This window comes from Diaphorina citri, unplaced genomic scaffold, assembly GCF_000475195.1.
Source record: "Diaphorina citri unplaced genomic scaffold, Diaci psyllid genome assembly version 1.1 scaffold629, whole genome shotgun sequence".
Taxonomy (NCBI): Eukaryota; Metazoa; Arthropoda; class Insecta; order Hemiptera; family Psyllidae; genus Diaphorina; species Diaphorina citri.
Window position 1 is genome coordinate 78949 of NW_007378062.1, and position 20801 is coordinate 99749.

A 20801-nucleotide genomic window follows, 5' to 3' on the forward strand; every position below is an offset into this window, starting at 1 on the left:
AAAGCTTCTTTTCTTGTAAAAACATCACTCACATTCCTGATAGTGAACATTTTAGCTTATAAGTAAATGCCTAATATTGTAGGCAGATATTCAAGGTACCTAATTTTATAATCGGAAGTGAGGGTATATTTTCTTGGTACCGCTTTTCTTTCAATTTCCAATATGACCTTACATATTTCAGCCATACAACCAAAGGTACTACCTACTGAGAGGAATAACTCCTGTCTAGCGACTCTTAAATCCCCCCTTTGCATTTATTTACAATCCCGATTTTCATAATTTTTCCAGAGTACATCCGAAATACTGATAACGTTACCCCGCTGCTTTAGCTGTGCTCAATTCTTTCCCCAAAACATTATTCGATGACTTTTATTATTTATTTATACTAGACTTTGTCGTCTCCAGCCCTATTTCCAATATGAATGTTCCTTCTGATTTCTTCTTACTAGTTTATTTAAAACTTGAGATATTGTGTACCATTTGGCTTCATATCTATAAATTGTGATTTAGTTTCTAATATTGTTTTTATTTCCTTAATGCTTATTTAGTTAGGTTTATTAAAACGAAGTTTTTTTTTACAGCACAATCAAAAGACTGAAAAGAATTAAGCGGTTGTAGTCATCTTTCTAAATTATAATTATAAGGATTACGTTCTCTTATAGGCCTTAACATACTGTGTATGTATTGATGAGGAGATGAGCATTTGACTTCTATTGTAGTTATCAAAGCATTCTAAGTAAACTTAAGACACTCCCCTACTCTTCCTCAATAACCTTAGTAGCCTTTAGAGCTTCAAATTTAGATCCCTTTCTACATAGATTTATATACCTATGTACGCAAATGATATACGATTCTTCCAAACTTATCTCAAGCTTTTTGTAGGTGTATTCACATAGGTACCTTAGATATTATTAATTATTATAGACATTTTAGGGCTTTGAAGGTGGAAAGTATCATATTGTAGGATGTATCACCTAATTATCAAATTATTTAAACCTAAACCCTGCAATTAATTTATCCCTGAAATTTCTAAGTCCATTATGAAGCCTTTTTGTTTTGATATTGTTTTATTGATTTTATTATTATTTACCAATATTTTGTTTAATTTACCCACACCGGTATTGCCATGCCTTATTTTTAAAATACCCTCATTTTTTTCTCTCCTGAATTTCAAGAATATGTGATAATTAAATTCTATTATTTGCCTAAAGCTATTTATAATTGGTATGAAATGTTCAGAATTGTCTGTATGCATGCATTCTAAATAAAATACAATTAATTTTGTTCAATAAAATTCAATAAATTACTTTTTTTATTGTATCAATTTTTCACATAGGTATACATATTTTCTAGATAAGTCCACAGTTCACTCGTTCACAGCCGTACCTGTCAGGTCTACCTGGTAGTGTGTGTGCTCATCAGGTATCAGGTAGACCTGATAGGCGTACCTGTCAGGTCTACCTGGTAGCCTGGAAGTGTGTGTGCTCATCAGGTATCAGGTAGACCTGACAGGGTAGACCTGATAGGCGTACCTGTCAGGTCTACCTGATAGTGTGTGTGCTCATCAGGTATCAGGTAGACCTGATAGGCGTACCTGTCAGGTCTACCTGGTAGTGAATGACCGGCCTTGATCTCTCGTGAATACTTGTTGATTTTTTTCTACCAAGTTAGGGAAATATAAACATACCTAGTATTAATAATTTTTACCTTTGTATTTCTTTACAGAATTCGATAAATGATGAAAATGAAAACAAAATTTCCCTCTACGAAAATTTCTACAGTCTAGACTTAGCTCTCAGTGTATGTTACTCTCTCCTAAACCCTCTCCTCACTCACCTTGTACGCTTATCAAGTTTTAGGTAGCTAATCACGCTCTATTGTTTATTCAATTTATTCATGCATAGTATTACTCTGTACTGTGTAGAATTGACAGTGTCAAAAACTCTCCGAATGATAAAACAATCACTGTCCTTTATTTTCTAAACAATTACTGAGTCTAGACCATTATCACCGTTTTTTGTTTTTTGGTATGGTCATTTGATTTTGATTCATTGTTGCTCGTGATATTTCAGTGGCAAAGGCTGCTCGTGATACGTTCAGTTGTGTTTTTTGGTATGGTCATTTGATTTTGATTCATTGTTGCTCGTGATATTTCAGTGGCAAAGGCTGCTCGTGATACGTTCAGTTGTTATTTTATTTCCTTTTCCAATGTGTTGAATAACTTGTGTTCCTGGGGTAAAATTACTTGGTAAAATGAATTCAAGTGCTAAGTTTCTGTGTCGTAAGGTGTTAATGCGTTACTATTCACAACGTGTGTCTGGAATCCAGGTAAGATGAAATAGGAAGCTAAAGAATAGTAAATGGTCTTACTCCCCGGTTCTATTGTTAACTAGAATTTAATCAAATAAATGTTCAGAATAGTAAATACTAGTAGTCTTTTGATTTTTCCTCCCCGCACGCTCGGTATTAGAGTTCACTTTTCTTTGCTTTATTTCGGTATTAATTCATGTTTGGCAATATCAAATAAATGTTCAGAATAGTAAATACGAGTAGTCTTTTGATTTTTCCTCCCCGCACGCTCGGTATTAGAGTTCACTTTTCTTTGCTTTATTTCGGTATTAATTCATGTTTGGCAATTGAAATTGCTAGCAGCACATGATGTGCTCAGACAGTTACCCATTAATATACACACCACACTCTGGTACTTGACATTCAATGTCGCTGCTATGTCTCTGGATTGCATTGGAAAGATTTACACTCTAATGAAATAATGCTTCTATAATGTTTACCAACTGTTTTATACTTTCAGAGTGAAAATCCGAGTTTACCTCTGTCTAATGTTCGAATTTTGGATTTGACCAGAATAATTGCTGGTCCTTTCTGTACCATGCTGCTTGCGGATCTGGGAGCCGAAGTTATTAAAGTGGAACAACCTGTTACTGGAGATGAATGTAGGAAATGGGGTCCTCCATTTCTAAACAACACAGAACTCAGCACGTACTTTACATGTGTCAACAGAAATAAGAAAAGTGTGTGTGTTGATTTCAAAACTCCAGAAGGTCAACAAATCATCAAAGATCTGGCAAAGCAATGTGATGTTCTAGTAGAAAACTTTGTTCCTGGGAAGCTGGACAGACTGAACTTGGGTTACAAACATTTGAGTGAGATCAATTCTCAGCTTATCTATTGTTCTGTGACAGGCTTCGGAAGTAAAGGTCCTTATAAAGATAGACCAGGTTATGACATTATAGCTGCCTCGATAGGTGGCCTTTTACACATAACAGGACATCCTGACGGACCGCCTTGTAAAGTTGGAATAGCAAGTATAGATTTAGCCACAGGACTGTATGCCCATGGTGCCGTCATGGCTGCTCTACTTCATAAATATAAAACTGGCAAGGGGCAAAAGATAGACTGCAACTTGCTGTCCACTCAGGTATCAATGCTAATTAACGTGGGGGCTAACTATTTGAATGCAGGGATAGAAGGCAAGCGATGGGGTACATCCCATGCCAATGTTGTACCTCATCAAGTGTTCAAAACATCGAATGGATATGTGACGATAGGAACCGGCTCGGATAAACAATATCAAGACATGTGTAAGGTTATGAACCTGCAACACTTGGCTTTGGATCCGCGGTACCTGACTGGAGCTTTGATACTGGCAATGACGTCACATTTGATATGACGTCATTGCCTACGGGAGCGTATGCCGTGACGTCAAAGTTCACGATTTACCGGTATTTTCTAAATCGATTTATCTCGGGCTCTAGAAGTCGTAGAAGAAAAAGAAAAATTCCGTTGGTCCTCATTTTTTCTGCTTTATGACTCTGCAATATCACCCAAGTAAGCGCAACTGATCTATTTAGTACTACGAGTCCCCTAGATTTTGTTAGAGGTTTCACGGCACTGTATAACTGCTAGGGTATTTAGTGTACCCCTATATTTTAATGGATCATGTAGGTACACCTACTCGTTAGGTACCTACCTACCTACGATAAGTAAAAAATCTGGTGTGAACATCACACGACTTTCTATTACATTTGCGGAATACGTATTTGAAAAAAAAATAAAATAAAATAATAAAAAAATGAAAATTCTTCTAAGTCCCGAGCCTGAGCCGCCTACGGCGGCCGATTTTTGGTCGAAAATTTCCTATCTTAAAATACTCCCCATGTGATGAGGAAGTAGATGCCTAATATTGTAGGCAGATATTCAAGGTACCTAATTTTATAATCGGAAGTGAGGGTATATTTTCTTACTACCGCTTTTCTTCCAATTTCCAATATGACCTTACATATTTCAGCCATACAACCAAAGGTACTACCTACTGAGAGGAATAACTCCTGTCTAGCGACTCTTAAATCCCCACTTTGCATTTATTTACAATCCCGATTTTCATAATTTTTTCCAGAGTACATCCGAAATACTGATAACGTTACCCCGCTGCTTTAGCTGTGCTCAATTCTTTCCCCAAAACATTATTCGATGACAGAGCACCAAAACATAATTATGAATGTGAGGAAACAATATCTCACACCCAGGATATTTTGTCCATTACTACTTCAAGTGTGAAGATATTAATTTCGTGCTAAGCACCGGGCGGGGCTAGCGAGAAGCCAGATATTTTTTTCAGCATAAATTTTATTGTTCGTAATGATCGTGGATCTATTTAATCATTTAATAGAACAGTTGCAAATGGGTAAAAATTATTAATAAATGGTTGATTCCTACGTAAAAAGTAGTGAAAAATCCAAATCTGTGGTCAAAACTTCGAAGAAATAACTGTAAAAGGTCGAAAATTCAATCTTCATTTTCCGTTCTAATGAAAGAGTTCAAAGATGTGTGACGTCAGACTTCAGGCAGTTGCCTCGCTAGGTAGCGCCAAGAGGAGAATGGAACAGTTGCAAATGGGTAAAAATTATTAATAAATGGTTGATTCCTACGTAAAAAGTAGTGAAAAATCCAAATCTGTGGTCAAAACTTCGAAAAAATAACTGTAAAAGGTCGAAAATTCAATCAATCTTCATTTTCCGTTCTAATGAAAGAGTTCAAAGATGTGTGACGTCAGACTTCAGGCAGTTGCCTCTCTAGGTATAGCGCCAGTATGCAAGCACGCTTGCGGAGGAGCAGAAAGAAATGCGCACAAACACATTAATGTGTTGCTTGCGAGGGAGCTTTGCTCGGGTAGCGCCAGTATGCTAGAAATGCGCAGAAACGTATGCGCACAAGCACATTAATGTGTTGCCTGCGAGGGAGCTTTGCTCGGGACATTTGATGTGACGTCATTGCCTACGGGAGCGTATGCCGTGACGTCAAAGTTCACGATTTACCGGTTTTTTCTAAATCGATTTATCTCGGGCTCTAAAAGTCGTAGAAGAAAAAGAAAAATTCCGTTGGTCCTCATTTTTCCTGCTTTATGACTCTGGAATATCACCCAAGTAAGCGCAACTGATCTATTTAGTACTACGAGTCCCCTAGATTTTGTTAGAGGTTTCACGTCACTGTATAACTGCTAGGATATTCAGTGTACCCCTATATTTTAATGGTTCATGTAGGTACACCTACTCGTTAGGTACCTACCTACCTACGATAAGTAAAAAAAAGAAATCCATATGTACTTATCTCGACTAGAAGAATAATGGATTTTGCATTTCCCCACTATTTCCGCAAAAGATAATGTTCCAATCCATATGTACTTATCTCGACTAGAAGAATAATGGATTTTGCATTTCCCCACTATTTCCGCAAAAGATAATGTTCCAAGTTTTGGTTCTTGCTCATGGGCAAAAGTTCAAAATAGTTATGATTAATTTTCGTTATAATTACGGAGAAATGCAAAATATTTCTAATCTGCATAGTCTATTTTATGAAAACTTTAGAAAAACTAGGAACTTTAAAGCTCGGTTTATTTAAGACAAAAAACCTCATATCTCGTATTGGTAAACGATAAACCTAATTTCTTCTATATTAATTAAAGTGAAATTTAAAAGAATCATCAGGATTTGAAGGAACGACTCAATAGGAAATTAAACATACCTGTTTAATTCGTTTCGTTTTGCAATCAGCAATTCTGCAGACATTTCGAAGATAACTGAAATGATATTTTCAAGAGGAATCACCAGCATAGTTCACATTTCTCTCTGGTGGATTGCGTTTTATTTGAACAGTGGTCCTTAACAATGCCAGCGTTTTGTGAGAAAGTACCTACTCTGTGCTTGACTTTGAGCGTACAAAAGAAAGTTCAAATTTGGTATGTCTAAATGTTTGTACAAATTGATTAGAAGTAGTGCTTCATATAATTATCCTGGTCGAATTGAACTTGGTAAAATTATCTTGTAGCGATAATAAATTCATTTATATCTAGTTCACCTGAGGTAGATATTCCAGGCAGAAGTTTGATATCCACACCGAGTTTTATAAATCATTATTTTGTTGAAAACTTCGTAATAATCATGATATAACGTATCGCCTAATGATCCAAAAGAGTACTTAGTGCCAATAAGCTTAAATTTACTTAGGTTGACGTAAGTAACTAATCAATCAACTAAAATTCTGATCTAGCAGACTGATATAAAGTGTAACACAATCAACACCAGAGGAACGCTCATCGTTTCTCTATTCTTCACCTTTTCAAAGTTCAAGTCGCTCGGAAGAAAAAATAAAGTTGATATGAAAAACAAAGACATAGAAAAAAAAGGCTTGCAATTTTAAAGTCAACAATTCACAATCAACTCTGCCTATAAATAAAACATTATGAGGGTAATACAAATTACAGAATTACTTGATGGAAGCTCACAACAGTATTGAATATCAAAATCAGTGACGCGTGTAGGAGAAAAGTATCTTAGGTACCTAAAGAGCAAGAGATAGCTATAGACTGGTACTTATAACTGTATGATGAAAGGAATAACTAAAGACACAAAAACGGAATACATTTCTTCCCGTTTCGCTGGAATTCAAAGCAGCTCTTCAGTTGCCTTTACGAATCTATCCTGAAATAGCCAAGAGCATATGATTTCCTAGACGCGAAAAAAATGGTAGATACGTTTTTAGTTACTCAAGTACAAGCACTTGCAATAAGTAGGAACATTGTTCAAATGCGAGATTTTCCATTTTCATCACTCCTTTTTACTTTCCTTATCCTATAGGAAGGAAAGTAATGTAATGGGGTCAATTTTTTTCAATAGATAATAAAGATACATTGACGTACGTAAAAAGCGTGCATAAATGTCTCAGTAGAGATAAGAAAGGCCTAGATACAAGAAATAGATACTCAATTTGAAATACCAGAATACATCTAAACGAAACCCATTTAACCTGAACGAAGCTTTAACGGGCAAACATTACCCCAAGTTACTTCTTCAAATGCGCCACTGCAAACTCTGGTCTTAACATCAACCGTAAAAAAAAACTTTGAAATTCCTCAAATAAATTTCAACTTGAACCAGGGCCGTGGAAAATTGTGACTCAGAGGGAGTAACTAACAGGTCCCACCATAGCCCCATCAATTAAGGGTCCGGGTCTACAACTGTACGTGTGTACGTATTGGGAGCTACTGTTCGCGCACTCGTAGACACTGAAAACGTTCTAGAGTTTAAAACTACGAGACAATACCTAAAGACAAGGTGTCTGTTTTTAATACAGACCCTGGAAACTAGGGCTAGGAAATCTCCCTTGGGATCTTCTTTTCCCTTTGATCAGGCCTGCCCTCCACTCATAACAGAATCACATACGATTCTTATATTGAACCCCATCAATTAAGGGTCCGGGTCTACAACTGTACGTGTGTACGTATTGGGAGCTACTGTTCGCGCACTTGTAGACACTGAAAACGTTCCAGAGTTTAAAACTACGAGACGATACCTGGAGACAAGGTGTCTGTTTTTAATACAGACCCTGGAAACTAGAGCTAGGAAATCTCCCTTGGGATCTTCTTTTCCCTTTGATCAGGCCTGCCCTCCACTCATAACAGAATCACATACGATTCTTATATTGACATTATTGACAGACACTGCCTACCAGCCTAATCATCTTCTCTGCAGTTAGTTATCAATTTGAAAGTACCTGATGGGTATTTAAGAACCTGTGGTGGCACCAAGTTTTCATACGGATCAGCTGGTCACGAATTGTGAAGAGACACTGCCTACCAGCCTAATCATCTTCTCTGCAGTTAGGTATCAATTTGAAAGTACCTGATGGGTATTTAAGAACCTGTGGTGGCACCAAGTTTTCATACGGATCAGCTGGTCACGAATTGTGAAGAAGCATACAATAGTTACCTACGTAATATCTGGTATTATGTAGAAAAAAGTACGAGTATCTCCGAGAACTGGATTCAGTTACCTGCGAAACTTCTGCCGAATAACCACTCCTCACTATGTAGCTTTTCTTTTTATCATTTGGCTTTTTTTGACAGGCCAAAAAAAACCTCAAATGCCTTGCTACGTCAGAGAAATCCAAAATCCATTGTATGGACAAACCACTACAATACATAATAATGGTTTGAAAAATGAATGGCCATTTCTTCATGTACAAAAGTAGTTAAAGGATAAGAATAGGTTCTCACCTCTGGTACCTCGTCTGCTACTGATTTGCGTCAAACATGACATGTTCAATTGTTCATTGTTTTGTTAATTTATAGGTAATTATACTAATGATGAAAGCTGGACAGTACTCACCATCCATCACACAGACACAACATTCAAGATTCCTATAAAAATTTGACTAAGCATAAAAATAATAGGACAGCGCGCGCTTGTTCTCAAGTCAAAGCGTTGCCTGTTGTCCAATTCAGTCTTATCATTCAAGTATACAAGTAACAATTATATTAAACACTCGCCACAAGTGTCAAGCAAATGGCCATTGAAAACATCTTCGCAGTTATCTGAAGCGCTTGTCATTTCCGTTGCAATTTATTGGATAGATCAGCAGGGCTTGAGGATTGATGTGCTGGAGGAACAGGGATTGTGATAAACCTATGTTGACCGCCTGAGATAGTCCGCAGATCGAATCCTGCCTGGATTTGTTGTAGATTAAGAATGACGCCTGAGGATGCTGATGTGTTACCGGTTTGATGAGACGTTGGGTAGACTATACTATTCGAGGACGAGGGAGGTAGAATGAAGTTTGATCGGGCGAATACTGCAAAACAAAAACATAATCATCATCGGTTTCTTAAAGTTTTTTGCAAAGTCCTACCACAGTATAAAGTTCTCTGATGCTTGGATTATTATGTCCTCTGCACTGACAAGTCGGTTCTAGGAAACCACACTCATGCTAACATTTTATCAAGTAGTAAACTGACATAAACCTAATAACGGGTGTCCTCTGCACTGACAAGTCGGTTCTAGGAAACCACACTCATGCTAACATTTTATCAAGTAGTAAACTGACATAAACCTAATAACGGCGTTAATCAATACTAATCATTTAAATGTGCAAGATATATAAAAGTTCAATTAGTATTCACTGAAGACGTCAATTTGCATGCATAATAGAGGAACAATGTAACAAAGGAAATAGGATACTCTTGATATGGGGACCGTGCTGTTCTTCACATTAGCATATCGGATTTCCTATTTCTTTATCAACTGTATCATTCAATTATCATAAGGAGTTTAATTTATGTTGGTACTATGGGTCAACAGTGTTATAAAATTGAGCTAGCTGTTAGATTGTTCTTGTCCAGTAGGTACCCCTATCAATTGGTCCCCAGCTCCAGAATTGACCCCTAATCCTGAGATAGTGAGTCAAAGACAGAACCTACCTGTCGGTGATATTCGGGTTTACAGTAGGTACCCCTGAAGCCCACGAAATCAATTGGTCCCCAGCTCCAGAATTGACCCCTAATCCTGAGATAGTGAGTCAAAGACAGAACCTACCTGTCGGTGATATTCGGGTTTGATGAGCATTGGGAGCCGAAGTGGATTCCGAAGCTGAGGGAGATGAGGTTTTTCTCGACAGGTTTTCTTTGGATGATCTATTGGCTAATTCTGCAAAAAAAGAAGGAAACTTGTCTTTAGGTACGTCAATGTGGTAATACGAGGGCCTACGAAATCTATTTCCTGGCCGACTTTTATGATTTCCCCCTCCTGCTTTGGAAAATTTGGATTAAGGTCCGCGGTAGCGCTCCGCCCAAGTCAAAACAGTTTGACAGCGCTACTATGAGATATTATACGCCACAGACCATGTAGCCCTTTTCAGGTAGTTGTAGAGGAAACACTACAAATCACCTTTATAAGTTTGGGTATCAGGTTTTCCCATTGTTGTCTCCTATGCGTTCACAGGAATCGATTTTTCCGGTATTATCTACTATTGGGAAATAAATAATAGGTAACAATTCAAGAAACCAACAGATCCATTTCGCTTTTTTAACTTTCCAATCTCTTTCTGACAATATATAAACAAAATCTGTACTGCTAGAGCCTACTGCTGAAGTAAAGGCACTTTTCAGTCCCATACGAGCAGTGTAAGTCAGCACTACTACTATCTGTAGGACTGGGGCTGCCTGGAAGAGACTGACAAGAAACGCCGACCCTATTTAATTAGGAAAAGGCTAGGAAGAAGACTATCTGTAGGGCTGAAAACTTACCGTAGGAAAAGAACTCTTGTTTCAGATCAGGAGATCCGGATCTAGACCCACTGGACTAATAATAGTGCTTGTTTATACTGCTCGCATAGGACTGAAAAGTCCCTTTACTCGAGCAGTAGGCTACTACTATTACTGTGGTCAAATTCTCAAATTAAATTGTTCCATATCTCGGCTGAGATTGAACCCACGCCCTCCTGTTTACCAGGCGAGCGCCTTGACCACTACACCACCGAGGCAGGTGGAAAAGGGCTAGGAAGAAGAAGAAGACTATCTGTAGGGCTGAAAACTTACCGTAGGAAAAGAACTCTTGTTTCAGATCAGGAGATCCGGATCTAGACCCACTGGACTCATCTCCTGAACAATCGGATCTGGCTGAAGATGAGAGATCTTCCTGTGAACAAGAAGGAAAAGAATAGAAGCGTTAGCGTTAGAGATAAGATAGATACCTTTTGTAAGATTTAACATGGAATAAGAAAAATTAATAGAATGAAAAATTTATCAAACTTAAAATCTATTTTTACAAATTATATTGATGGCCAATAGCAGGTTCTTTTAAAAGGTGCTTTTATCAATTTAAGCTGGTAAATTTGGAGATGGACTTGTGCTATGTAGCTATATGTTCGAAGTAAACATGATTTTCCAAGAGTAGATAAGGTGGTTGACTGAAATTTAGTTCCTATTAGGCATACCTTGGTATGGATATTATCACGGGTCCCAGCAATTTGTAGCAAGGATAAGAAACTACTGCAACCTCTAACGTAACGACGTAACAATTTTACAGGAAATGCAGGAAAGAGCGCATGAATGAAACATCGAGTAGCCCACAAACAAAATAATCATGCACCATTGCACCCAATAAAATAGAAATATAGCTGTTATAAAATGAAAATTACAGCATTGTGAATTTACAGCATGTGTAAATTTTGTGTACTTAAATGTAAACTTTAAAGTACCCCGCTGATAGCAAAACTGGACCGTTCCGTCCAGATGTGACACATTTCTATGTGGTTTATTAGCGTCTAGTGCCTTTTCAATCACAGGTAATAGTGGTTATGTTACTTCCGAAATGAAGGAAAATTTATATTCACCAAGAACATATCAATACTTTGAATGCATTATGCTTTATTAAATAATTGGAATGTAATATCTTTACGTCCAATATAATAATGACGATCCAAACCAAAGTTGAGGAGCCCAATTCAGAGAAAGTTTCGAGCAAAACGTTATCGCGAAATCGAAGAGGGCGCATGATTGAATTGAATAAAAAAAAAGGACTTTTTCTAGAAACAAGGACAAAAATCTACATCCATCATAACTGCTAAAATATTTCATGTCAGCTAAGTTCTTATCTATGATCTGCAGCATTAGAATGATAAGTCTGATATCTTATTCAGGAGAAAACACAAGTGGATAGATAGAAACACAAAGAACACTATGGACTTGAGAGGACACTAGGAAAGTTTCTATCATGATCCTTCGGGTTGGGGTAGCTACATTTCAGCCGACATTGGTACGAATCTTAGAATTAATAAGTAGGTAGGTATTTGAACTTGACTTTTTTCTTTTCTTCAGAATATTTTTCCGTGTGACAAGAAACTAGATCGCGAGGGTCCTGTCGAGATGCCACTTAAATATAAAATTACTCTTCACTGATAGATACAAAATAGATCTAGATTCAAGAATCCAGATTGTCTCGTGATTTCAACTATCATACAGAAACGTCTGAGACTTTGGATTTCCAAGATTTATGATGCGGTGATTTACTGAATAGCGTAGCACGTGACAGTGACATTTTCTAACTGCCAATGTTTATAGTAAACTATTTTATTTTCACTATAAAAATAAAGAGAAGAAAAAAATCTCCAAGCTTGTATAGATTGTGACAGAACTTTGAAGTCAACGCCCGAAAAGTTTACATTTTTTTTCCTCGTGAAGAATGTTTCTATTTAAATGATTTTTTATTCGTCACAAGTAAATACTTGATTCCTAATGCAACACGTACACACATTCTGATGGCTATAAATTAAAATGCTTTACGATAATAATTATCACAATTGAATTATTTTGCTAAGGAAGGGAAGAAATAATTATGAGTACGATATCAGAATAAATAAATCGAATTTTGAGCTCAGCCATTACAAACATGGACAAAAGAGTGGGGAGCGGGGCAAAGACTACAAAATCCAGCTCCAAATATGAAACCAACAACTTCTAGGAGAAGAAATAATTATGAGTACGATATCAGAATAAATAAATCGAATTTTGAGTTCAGCCATTACAAACATGGACAAAAGAGTGGGGAGCGGGGCAAAGACTACAAAATCCAGCTCCAAATATGAAACCAACAACTTCTAGGATTATAGGCAAACAAATATTTAAAACCAAATTTGGATTTGTGAGCTTGGTAAGGATAGACTTCTATACTGAGGTACAAAGACTACATACACTACAGAACCTTATATGGGATAGCAACTTCTTAACTCAGGAATAGCATAATGTGGTTAAAGTATTATTAGTCAGTCCTTACTATACTTCTACACTTAGCGTCTCGTTTCTTATTAATAAGTTTGTTTTTCTAAAAAGATATCAACGTATTTTTCATTTTCCTCGAGCTCCAAGAAAACGATAATTAGCGACTGGAAAACGTGTAAAAAATGGCGATAACATATTGGGAGATGGCAAGGTGCTTGAGAAGGAGACATCAAAGTATTGAGAAGAAAGGAATCACTTGAACATGATATAGAACTAAATGAAAACTTGAAAAAGCACTGAGATATGTGAGAAAGGTAAGAATCGTACTTTCTTTTGCTTTTAAATTTGACCTACATTAAGATCAAAAACAGCTTTGATTACTAACCTAAAAACAAAATTAAAATTCGTTGAGTGGATATCTTCCTATTTATTTTAATTTCTAGATATTTCTTCCATTTTGTTACAATAATATTTTATGTTTCTTATTTCAATCGTAGATTTTCTTTTTCCAAATGAAAATATTTTTTATATCGTGTATTCAGATCTGTGATGGCAGATTTTTCTTTGCAAAACCCGAGCTCTATGAAACAAATCTTCAACTACAAATTACTTTCACTTTCGCTGATACCTGCTAGGTACCTACCTACGGCTGAGCTTTGTACAGCCCCTAATTATCATTTATACCCATAGACATCCTCTGGGATTGCCTAATTTTGAAAACTAATTTATTTTATTATTATTTTTATTTTCATGCTTTTTATTTTTAATGCTATTCTGATTTTTTTTAATATTATTTACTTAACAATTTCTTTTATTCACTCCTTTAAAAAAAAAAAAAAACTGCATGCTTTTTGTTTTTCAAATTATTTTTGAAATTTACTGCAAATTTTATTGATGAGCATTTTTGTTTCCTTCCTCTTTTTCGAAAGCTAGCTTTTTTTAAGGGGATTTCTCAGTAAAATAGATACTCCACTTTTATTATTATTATTATATTATTATTCATTATTATTATTATTATTATTATTATTATTATTATTATCATCATCATTGAGAGTGCGCCAGCTAGAAACTAAATGCCTTTCTTAATATTCAGCACCGGGCGCTAATACGTGTAAATTTTACGACACATGCATAAAACAACCATGAGTAAAGACAATCATTAAAAAGTAAAGAACTTCAGAACAGAGCACCCAGGTTAAGAACTTGCGATTTTACGTTAGTCTCGGGCATAATTCAAATTTATTCTAGCTCTACTTTGGGAAGTTAAAAGCCCGAAACGAGGTATTACCTTAACGCGATAATTAAAAATGGCGTCAAGTGCTAATAGGTATTCACCAAGAACATATCAATACTTTGAATGCATTATGCTTTATTAAATAATTGGAATGTAATATCTTTACGTCCAATATAATAATGACGATCCAAACCAAAGTTGAGGAGCCCAATTCAGAGAAAGTTTCGAGCAAAACGTTATCGCGAAATCGAAGAGGGCGCATGATTGAATTGAATAAAAAAAAAGGACTTTTTCTAGAAACAAGGACAAAAATCTACATCCATCATAACTGCTAAAATATTTCATGTCAGCTAAGTTCTTATCTATGATCTGCAGCATTAGAATGATAAGTCTGATATCTTATTCAGGAGAAAACACAAGTGGATAGATAGAAACACAAAGAACACTATGGACTTGAGAGGACACTAGGAAAGTTTCTATCATGATCCTTCGGTTTGGGGTAGCTACATTTCAGCCGACATTGGTACGAATCTTAGAATTAATAAATAGGTAGGTATTTGAACTTGACTTTTTTCTTTTCTTCAGAATATTTTTCCGTGTGATAAGAAACTAGATCGCGAGGGTCCTGTCGAGATGCCACTTAAATATAAAATTACTCTTCACTGATAGATACAATATAGATCTAGATTCAAGAATCCAGATTGTCTCGTGATTTCAACTATCATACAGAAACGTCTGAGACTTTGGATTTCCAAGATTTATGAAATTCAGCCACTGCAGAATACACATTTTGTAATAGTAATATAATACAAGTTTTGTAGCTCTCAGTCACAAGCTGAACTGTACCTATTTGAGATCTCCTTATAAGTACATGTAAGCAAACAAATTATGCAATTGATTTTTGAGTACTCTGTATTCTGTAGAGGTACTAGAGTTTACAAGCTTGGGTTATAAATGCGGAGGTCTAAGTACGGTGCACTTTTTCTAACCCCTTGCGACTCTAACATACTAACAAATTCCAAGACACTTGGGTCGGTAATTAAATTATTAATACATTTTATAATTTATGAGGGAAGGAAAAAAGTTATGTCCAAGTCAAATTACATACTGTGTGAACAAGACTATATTTTCAGGAAGAACATAAATAAGAAGAACCACTTTACGTCCTATTTATGTTTATTGGGTGCTAAGGTAATCTTTGACTTGATGATCTTGTGGCCGAATAGTTAGTGTATTGACTGTTGAAATGGTAAGAGCATTGACATAGAGACGCTTGATTTGATCCCCGCATAGGCAGTACCTTCTGACCTAATTCCTCCGTTCTCACAATGGAATTCTATATTTTTTAAATAATTTGTGCTTTTGGCACATCCACTAAAAATATCAACAAATTTTGATAGTTTTAGATGACCACAGAACATCATAGACAAGGTAAAGAAACCTCTATTGCAATTATTGTTTATTTGTTTTATTGCTAAATTGGAATCATAGTTTCCGAAAATGAATGTTGCGATGAAGGGACAGAGCAAGAAAGGAGGTTTCTTGACTTTCTTGCAGTGTGATGACGATGACTATTAAGAAGAATGTAAATCATTCTTCTCCCGCATTTGAACACAGATATTTCTTACAAGTACCTACATCAGGTAATTAGATATTTTCTCTAGTATATTCTGCGGATATAAATGTAGATACATAGAATGAAGTTACATAAATTTAATATGATGAACACTATGGGTGCTGTATGTATAAGCATAAAGATGTGAAGTACAGGACTGTCAATAAGTTGGGGACTTTAGAGCAGTTTTCTTAGTTTTTGCCAGTTTCGAGTTTTCTTAGTTTTTGCCAGTTTCTGTATTTGAGGCTATACAATAAATTCTTAAATTAATTCAAATGCCTTTATCTCAGAAGTAAGCTGCAGGTATTATTTTGATGGACAATTACCTAACTAATTAGAAATTCTCAATAACTAACTTGTGAACTCTCATTTTCCTTTTTTTTTTTTAATACATGGCTCTGTATCTTTTCCTCGCACTTTTTTTCTGTAGAGTTCCCCTCATTATGGGCTGCCTTGTACTTGGAGCACAAAGTAAATTTTTAACACCGTTCATGTTCACACGTAAAGTAAATAATTTCCAATATATGAGATTTGTATTAACATGGGTATACGTCCAAAGGTTCAAAAAGTTATAGCTTAAAAATTATTGTGAAAATTACAGACAGGTATTTTTAAAGTTTAACCCTTCGTTGAATACATTTTTCGGATGTTTTTTACCATAAGTGTAGGTATCAAATTAGGTCTTTTTCGTTGGTAGGTACCTACCTGTTCTTTTGGTTTAAAAATAAAGTACCTACTTATCCAGTAAGTGACAGTACTTTTGTAGAAAACTTGGTACATTTGCCCATCTAAAATTACTAATGAGCAATTTCGGTACTTTTGGTGTACATCCACTAAAAATTACTTAATAATTTATTGATTCTGCTTTCTCCCTCTCTCTTTCTTTATATTTTTCTTTTTACAAAATGATATGCACCCAAAGCCGAAGAGCCAAGAAAAGGGTAAAAAAAATATATTTAACGAGTAAACTTTTAAGGGTTAAAAGTTTTCTGCGTGGAAATAAATTCAAAACTATGTCTCTATTTCATGAGCGTACATTCATCGGAAATAATGGGTACTTAAATGGCAAAGATGATCATATTTATTATATTTTGCAAATATTTTAATGAGAGAGGCAATAGGCACATTATATGCAGGTTTATTGGCGAAGTTAACTATGTATTAACAAGCAACAAGATTTAGGCTTCAAATGTGACACTGACAAGGCACGAAGGTCGTTAAGATGGTAATTTAAGGTAATGCCCCAACACAAATTAAGACGTAAATTTGAGGTAACAATTAATGAATTAATTAATATAGGATCGACTATGGATTAACAAGCAACAAGATTTAGGCTTCAAATGTGACACTGACAAGGCACGAAGACCGTTAAGATGGTAATTTAAGGTAATGCCCCAACACAAATTAAGACGTAAATTTGAGGTAACAATTAATGAATTAATTAATATAGGATCTAAAAAATTAATTAATAGGACGGTAGGTATGTGATATTGATATCTTTTAATTTTTGAGGGTTGATACAACAAATTTAGTCACAAGTATATTAATATCTTTTAATTTTTGAGGGTTGATACAACAAATTTAGTCACAAGTATACAAGACACACCAAAGACCACATCATTAGACGGCGATGTATTTTATGACATAGTGGAATTTCATCTTGAACTTAAGACAATAGAAAATGGACCATTATGAAATGAAGAAAAAAATCTACTTACTGAAGAAGCTGAAATTCCAAAGTTAAGTTACTTTAGATTTGCTGATTTGCATACATTTTTCTTCGTTTGAATTATGATATGTGTAAAAGTTCTACAGAATCATTAACGAAGAATAGGGTGATGTGAAAATGAGCAGAACTTTCAAAAGAACCACTTCCCTGTGTAAGTATTACAGGTACTATAGATGACACACAAAACTTGGGTACCTAAAATATTTGCACAGGAATAGCCCAAAATATATCTTTTTTTCCTGGAAGAAGCTAAAATTCCGAAGTTAAGTTACTTTAGATTTGCATACATTTTTCTTCGTTTGAATTATGATAATAAGTGTAAAAGTTCTACAGAATCATTAACAAAGAATAGGGTGGAGTGAAAATGAACAAAACTTTTAAATGAACTACTGCCCTATGTAAGTATTATCCTATAGATAACGTTCAAAGCTTTGGTAGCAAAAATATTTCCTCGGGAATAACTCAAAAATATGTAATTTTTTCGATTTTCATTGGGTAGGTGTATAATTCAGAAGGGGATTTTTCTTCAGAAGGAGCTTTCGTAATAACTAATAAGCATTGAGAGCTTTACAGATTTTCTCCTTTTTCTGTTCAACCCTGTAGATATTTCTAGATTTTTTTTATACAGTCTAGAACACAACATTAAGGCGTAAGGCGCAAACCCTTCTAATCTTTAGAAGGAATTATCATTCGGTATGTTTGAAGTTGATGGGCTAACATAAATAATATGGTTATTAAACTTGATTTTATTATTTTTTAATAACTTTCCGGAATATAAAAGAGTTTTCAATCTTTGAAAAACGGTTCAGTTTTTACATTTTTAAATAGGAAGATAGAAGGCATCTTAAGAAGCCCTTGAAGTATACAGCTACTATTTTACTAGTAATCGCTATTTAAATAGTCAAAATTTTACTATAATCCTAGACCTATCAGTAGAACAAACACATTGGAAGAGTCTTAATAATTATAGTGGAGTACCTCCTATCTCATTGCATATGTATACCATAATAAATGTCGCAGATGAATACCTATGAATAAAACACAAATCGGACAATATGAGTAAGTATCTATAATATAATTTGTAATTCCAAGAATCAAGAAGGTACTTATTACAGCTTTCATGGTATCTCTTATGATTCAATGGAAACTCATAGCATAACCTATGGCACAATATTATGTTGTTTGTAAGGCACGGATTTACTGTATGCATTTCAAAGATACTTTACCGTACTCACTGTGTGGTGACATTCAATGCAAATAAGTATCAAATTCTACAATTGATTTTATAATCTTTTATTTATTTGCTTTGGCGCACACAATTACACACCGTAAATACGTATAATACAGCTAATGCGAGGCCACTTGCTGCTACTTGGATGCCGCAATTCCTAATATTTATAAATAAATATAGTGCCTCGGGTAGAAAGGCAAAGTGGAGTCAGTTATGCATAACCTAGCACGCTTCTAACACGGGGCATGACTATAGCTATACTCGTATTGTCATCAAGATCCTATCACATAAAATCTATACAACAATATTGCTTTGGCATATACGAGTACGTATTGTGTGTGTGCTTTATTTTTTAATAAGTGAAACTACCTACTGTGAAGAAGAAAATGGTTTGTTGTACCTATATATCTTTATGAATGAGTTATTACTTATGAAGTGGACAATTGGCACTAAGTACCTATTTACAGAAGTGTCCCAAGTTCGTTCACTTGAACGCTCGTTCTACGCTAACTAGATACTTATGAAGTGGACAATTGGCACTAAGTACCTATTTACAGAAGTGTCCCAAGTTCGTTCACTTGAACGCTCGTTCTACGCTAACTAAGAGCCGTACTCACTGTGTGGTGACATTCAATGCAAATAAGTATCAAATTCTACAATTGATTTTATAATCTTTTATTTATTTGCTTTGGCGCGTACTCACTGTGTGGTGACATTCAATGCAAATAAGTATCAAATTCTACAATTGATTTTATAATCTTTTATTTATTTGCTTTGGCGCACACAATTACACACCGTAAATACGTATAATACAGCTAATGCGAGGCCACTTGCTGCTACTTGGATGCCGCAATTCCTAATATTTATAAATATAGTGCCTCGGGTAGAAAGGCAAAGTGGAGTCAGTTATGCATAACCTAGCACGCTTCTAACACGGGGCATGACTATAGCTAGCCACAGTATACTGTGGTCAAAATTTTCGGGGCCGTCAGAAGGGATGAATAAAATCAAATGCTTGCTCACTGAATGAAAGTTGTCAGAATATCAAATTAAATAGAAAGTAAAAAATTGGCACACCCTGTTTCAGAAGCCCCTTTATGTTTGTTTTTGATATAATTTCGGCAATTTGAATGACCTAACCTAAATTGTTTCTTTATTTTTTTTCTTTTAACTGGCTACAAGTACCTATAATTATGTGACTGTTTTTTTTTTTTTTTTTTTTTTTTTTTTTTGTACCTATAGATACTTATACATTAAAGGAATAAAATCAACCCCAATTTCATCACAAAACGCTTTAATAAATTAATAATATTTCTTCCTTTTTTTTTCAGATGATAAGGATTCAAATGAGACATGACGAAAATCCCAAGATGATTTTCGACCTTTGAGAACGTTGTTAGAAATGGAAATGAAATTTCAGCATTTCGAAAAGGCTAAAATTTTATCAGTTTTTTCCCCCAGTCACATTTAATTGTTGTTCCACGATTTATCAGTGGAAACGACATTTTCAGATTCGACTTGGATTCGAACCATCAACCTCCAGATCTAAAGTTCAGCCTGCTAAGAATTGCACTACTGAGGTCAGTTTTATGTGGATCTATATTTTACGTTTTCGGGATGAGTAAATGTTTCCTTTTTTTTCGAAATCTGGGTTCAATTTCTCTATGTCAACTCTCTATGTAAGTTATCTTTGGACTCCTACTAGCACTGTAATATGAGTAATACTGTCGTGAACTTGTACTGTTCTATTCGGGTGTGGACAAAGCTTCGGATAACCATGAGCGTATAACGTAACAACATAGATATATCGCCTAGGTTGGTCAGATTTATCACCGGAAATATTCTTTATTGCGCAAAAAAAAAAAAAAAAAAAAAAAAAAAAAAAATTTTAATATTTTTTTTTTTCGAAATTATTTTTCTTTTTTT

The 20801-nt window shown here is 35.2% G+C and overlaps 1 protein-coding gene and 1 long non-coding RNA gene across 2 annotated transcripts in view; both read left to right on the plus strand.

Annotated features, from left to right (window-relative positions):
- Window positions 1-2107: 2107 nt before the first annotated feature.
- On the plus strand, window positions 2108-3688 carry LOC103510665 (succinate--hydroxymethylglutarate CoA-transferase-like). The gene is made up of 2 exons (XM_008475349.3): window positions 2108-2328; window positions 2810-3688. Exons 1-2 carry the CDS (start codon window positions 2254-2256, stop codon window positions 3686-3688), a joined length of 954 nt encoding a protein of 317 aa, XP_008473571.1. The 5' UTR covers window positions 2108-2253.
- Window positions 3689-13126: 9438 nt separating this feature from the next.
- Window positions 13127-20801, plus strand: part of LOC103510658 — a 40000-nt gene continuing 32325 nt past the window's right edge. The window contains exon 1 of the long non-coding RNA XR_541432.2: window positions 13127-13380. This is a non-coding gene — a long non-coding RNA (uncharacterized LOC103510658). The remainder of the gene's footprint in view (window positions 13381-20801) is intronic.

Excerpts from the sequence above, each read along its gene's own strand:
- LOC103510665 (XM_008475349.3), top strand. The coding sequence starts at position 2,254 with ATGAATTCAAGTGCTAAGTTTCTGTGTCGTAAGGTGTTAATGCGTTAC. Across the intron at positions 2,329-2,809 it reads AACGTGTGTCTGGAATCCAG|AGTGAAAATCCGAGTTTACC; the intron begins GTAAGATGAAAT and ends TTATACTTTCAG.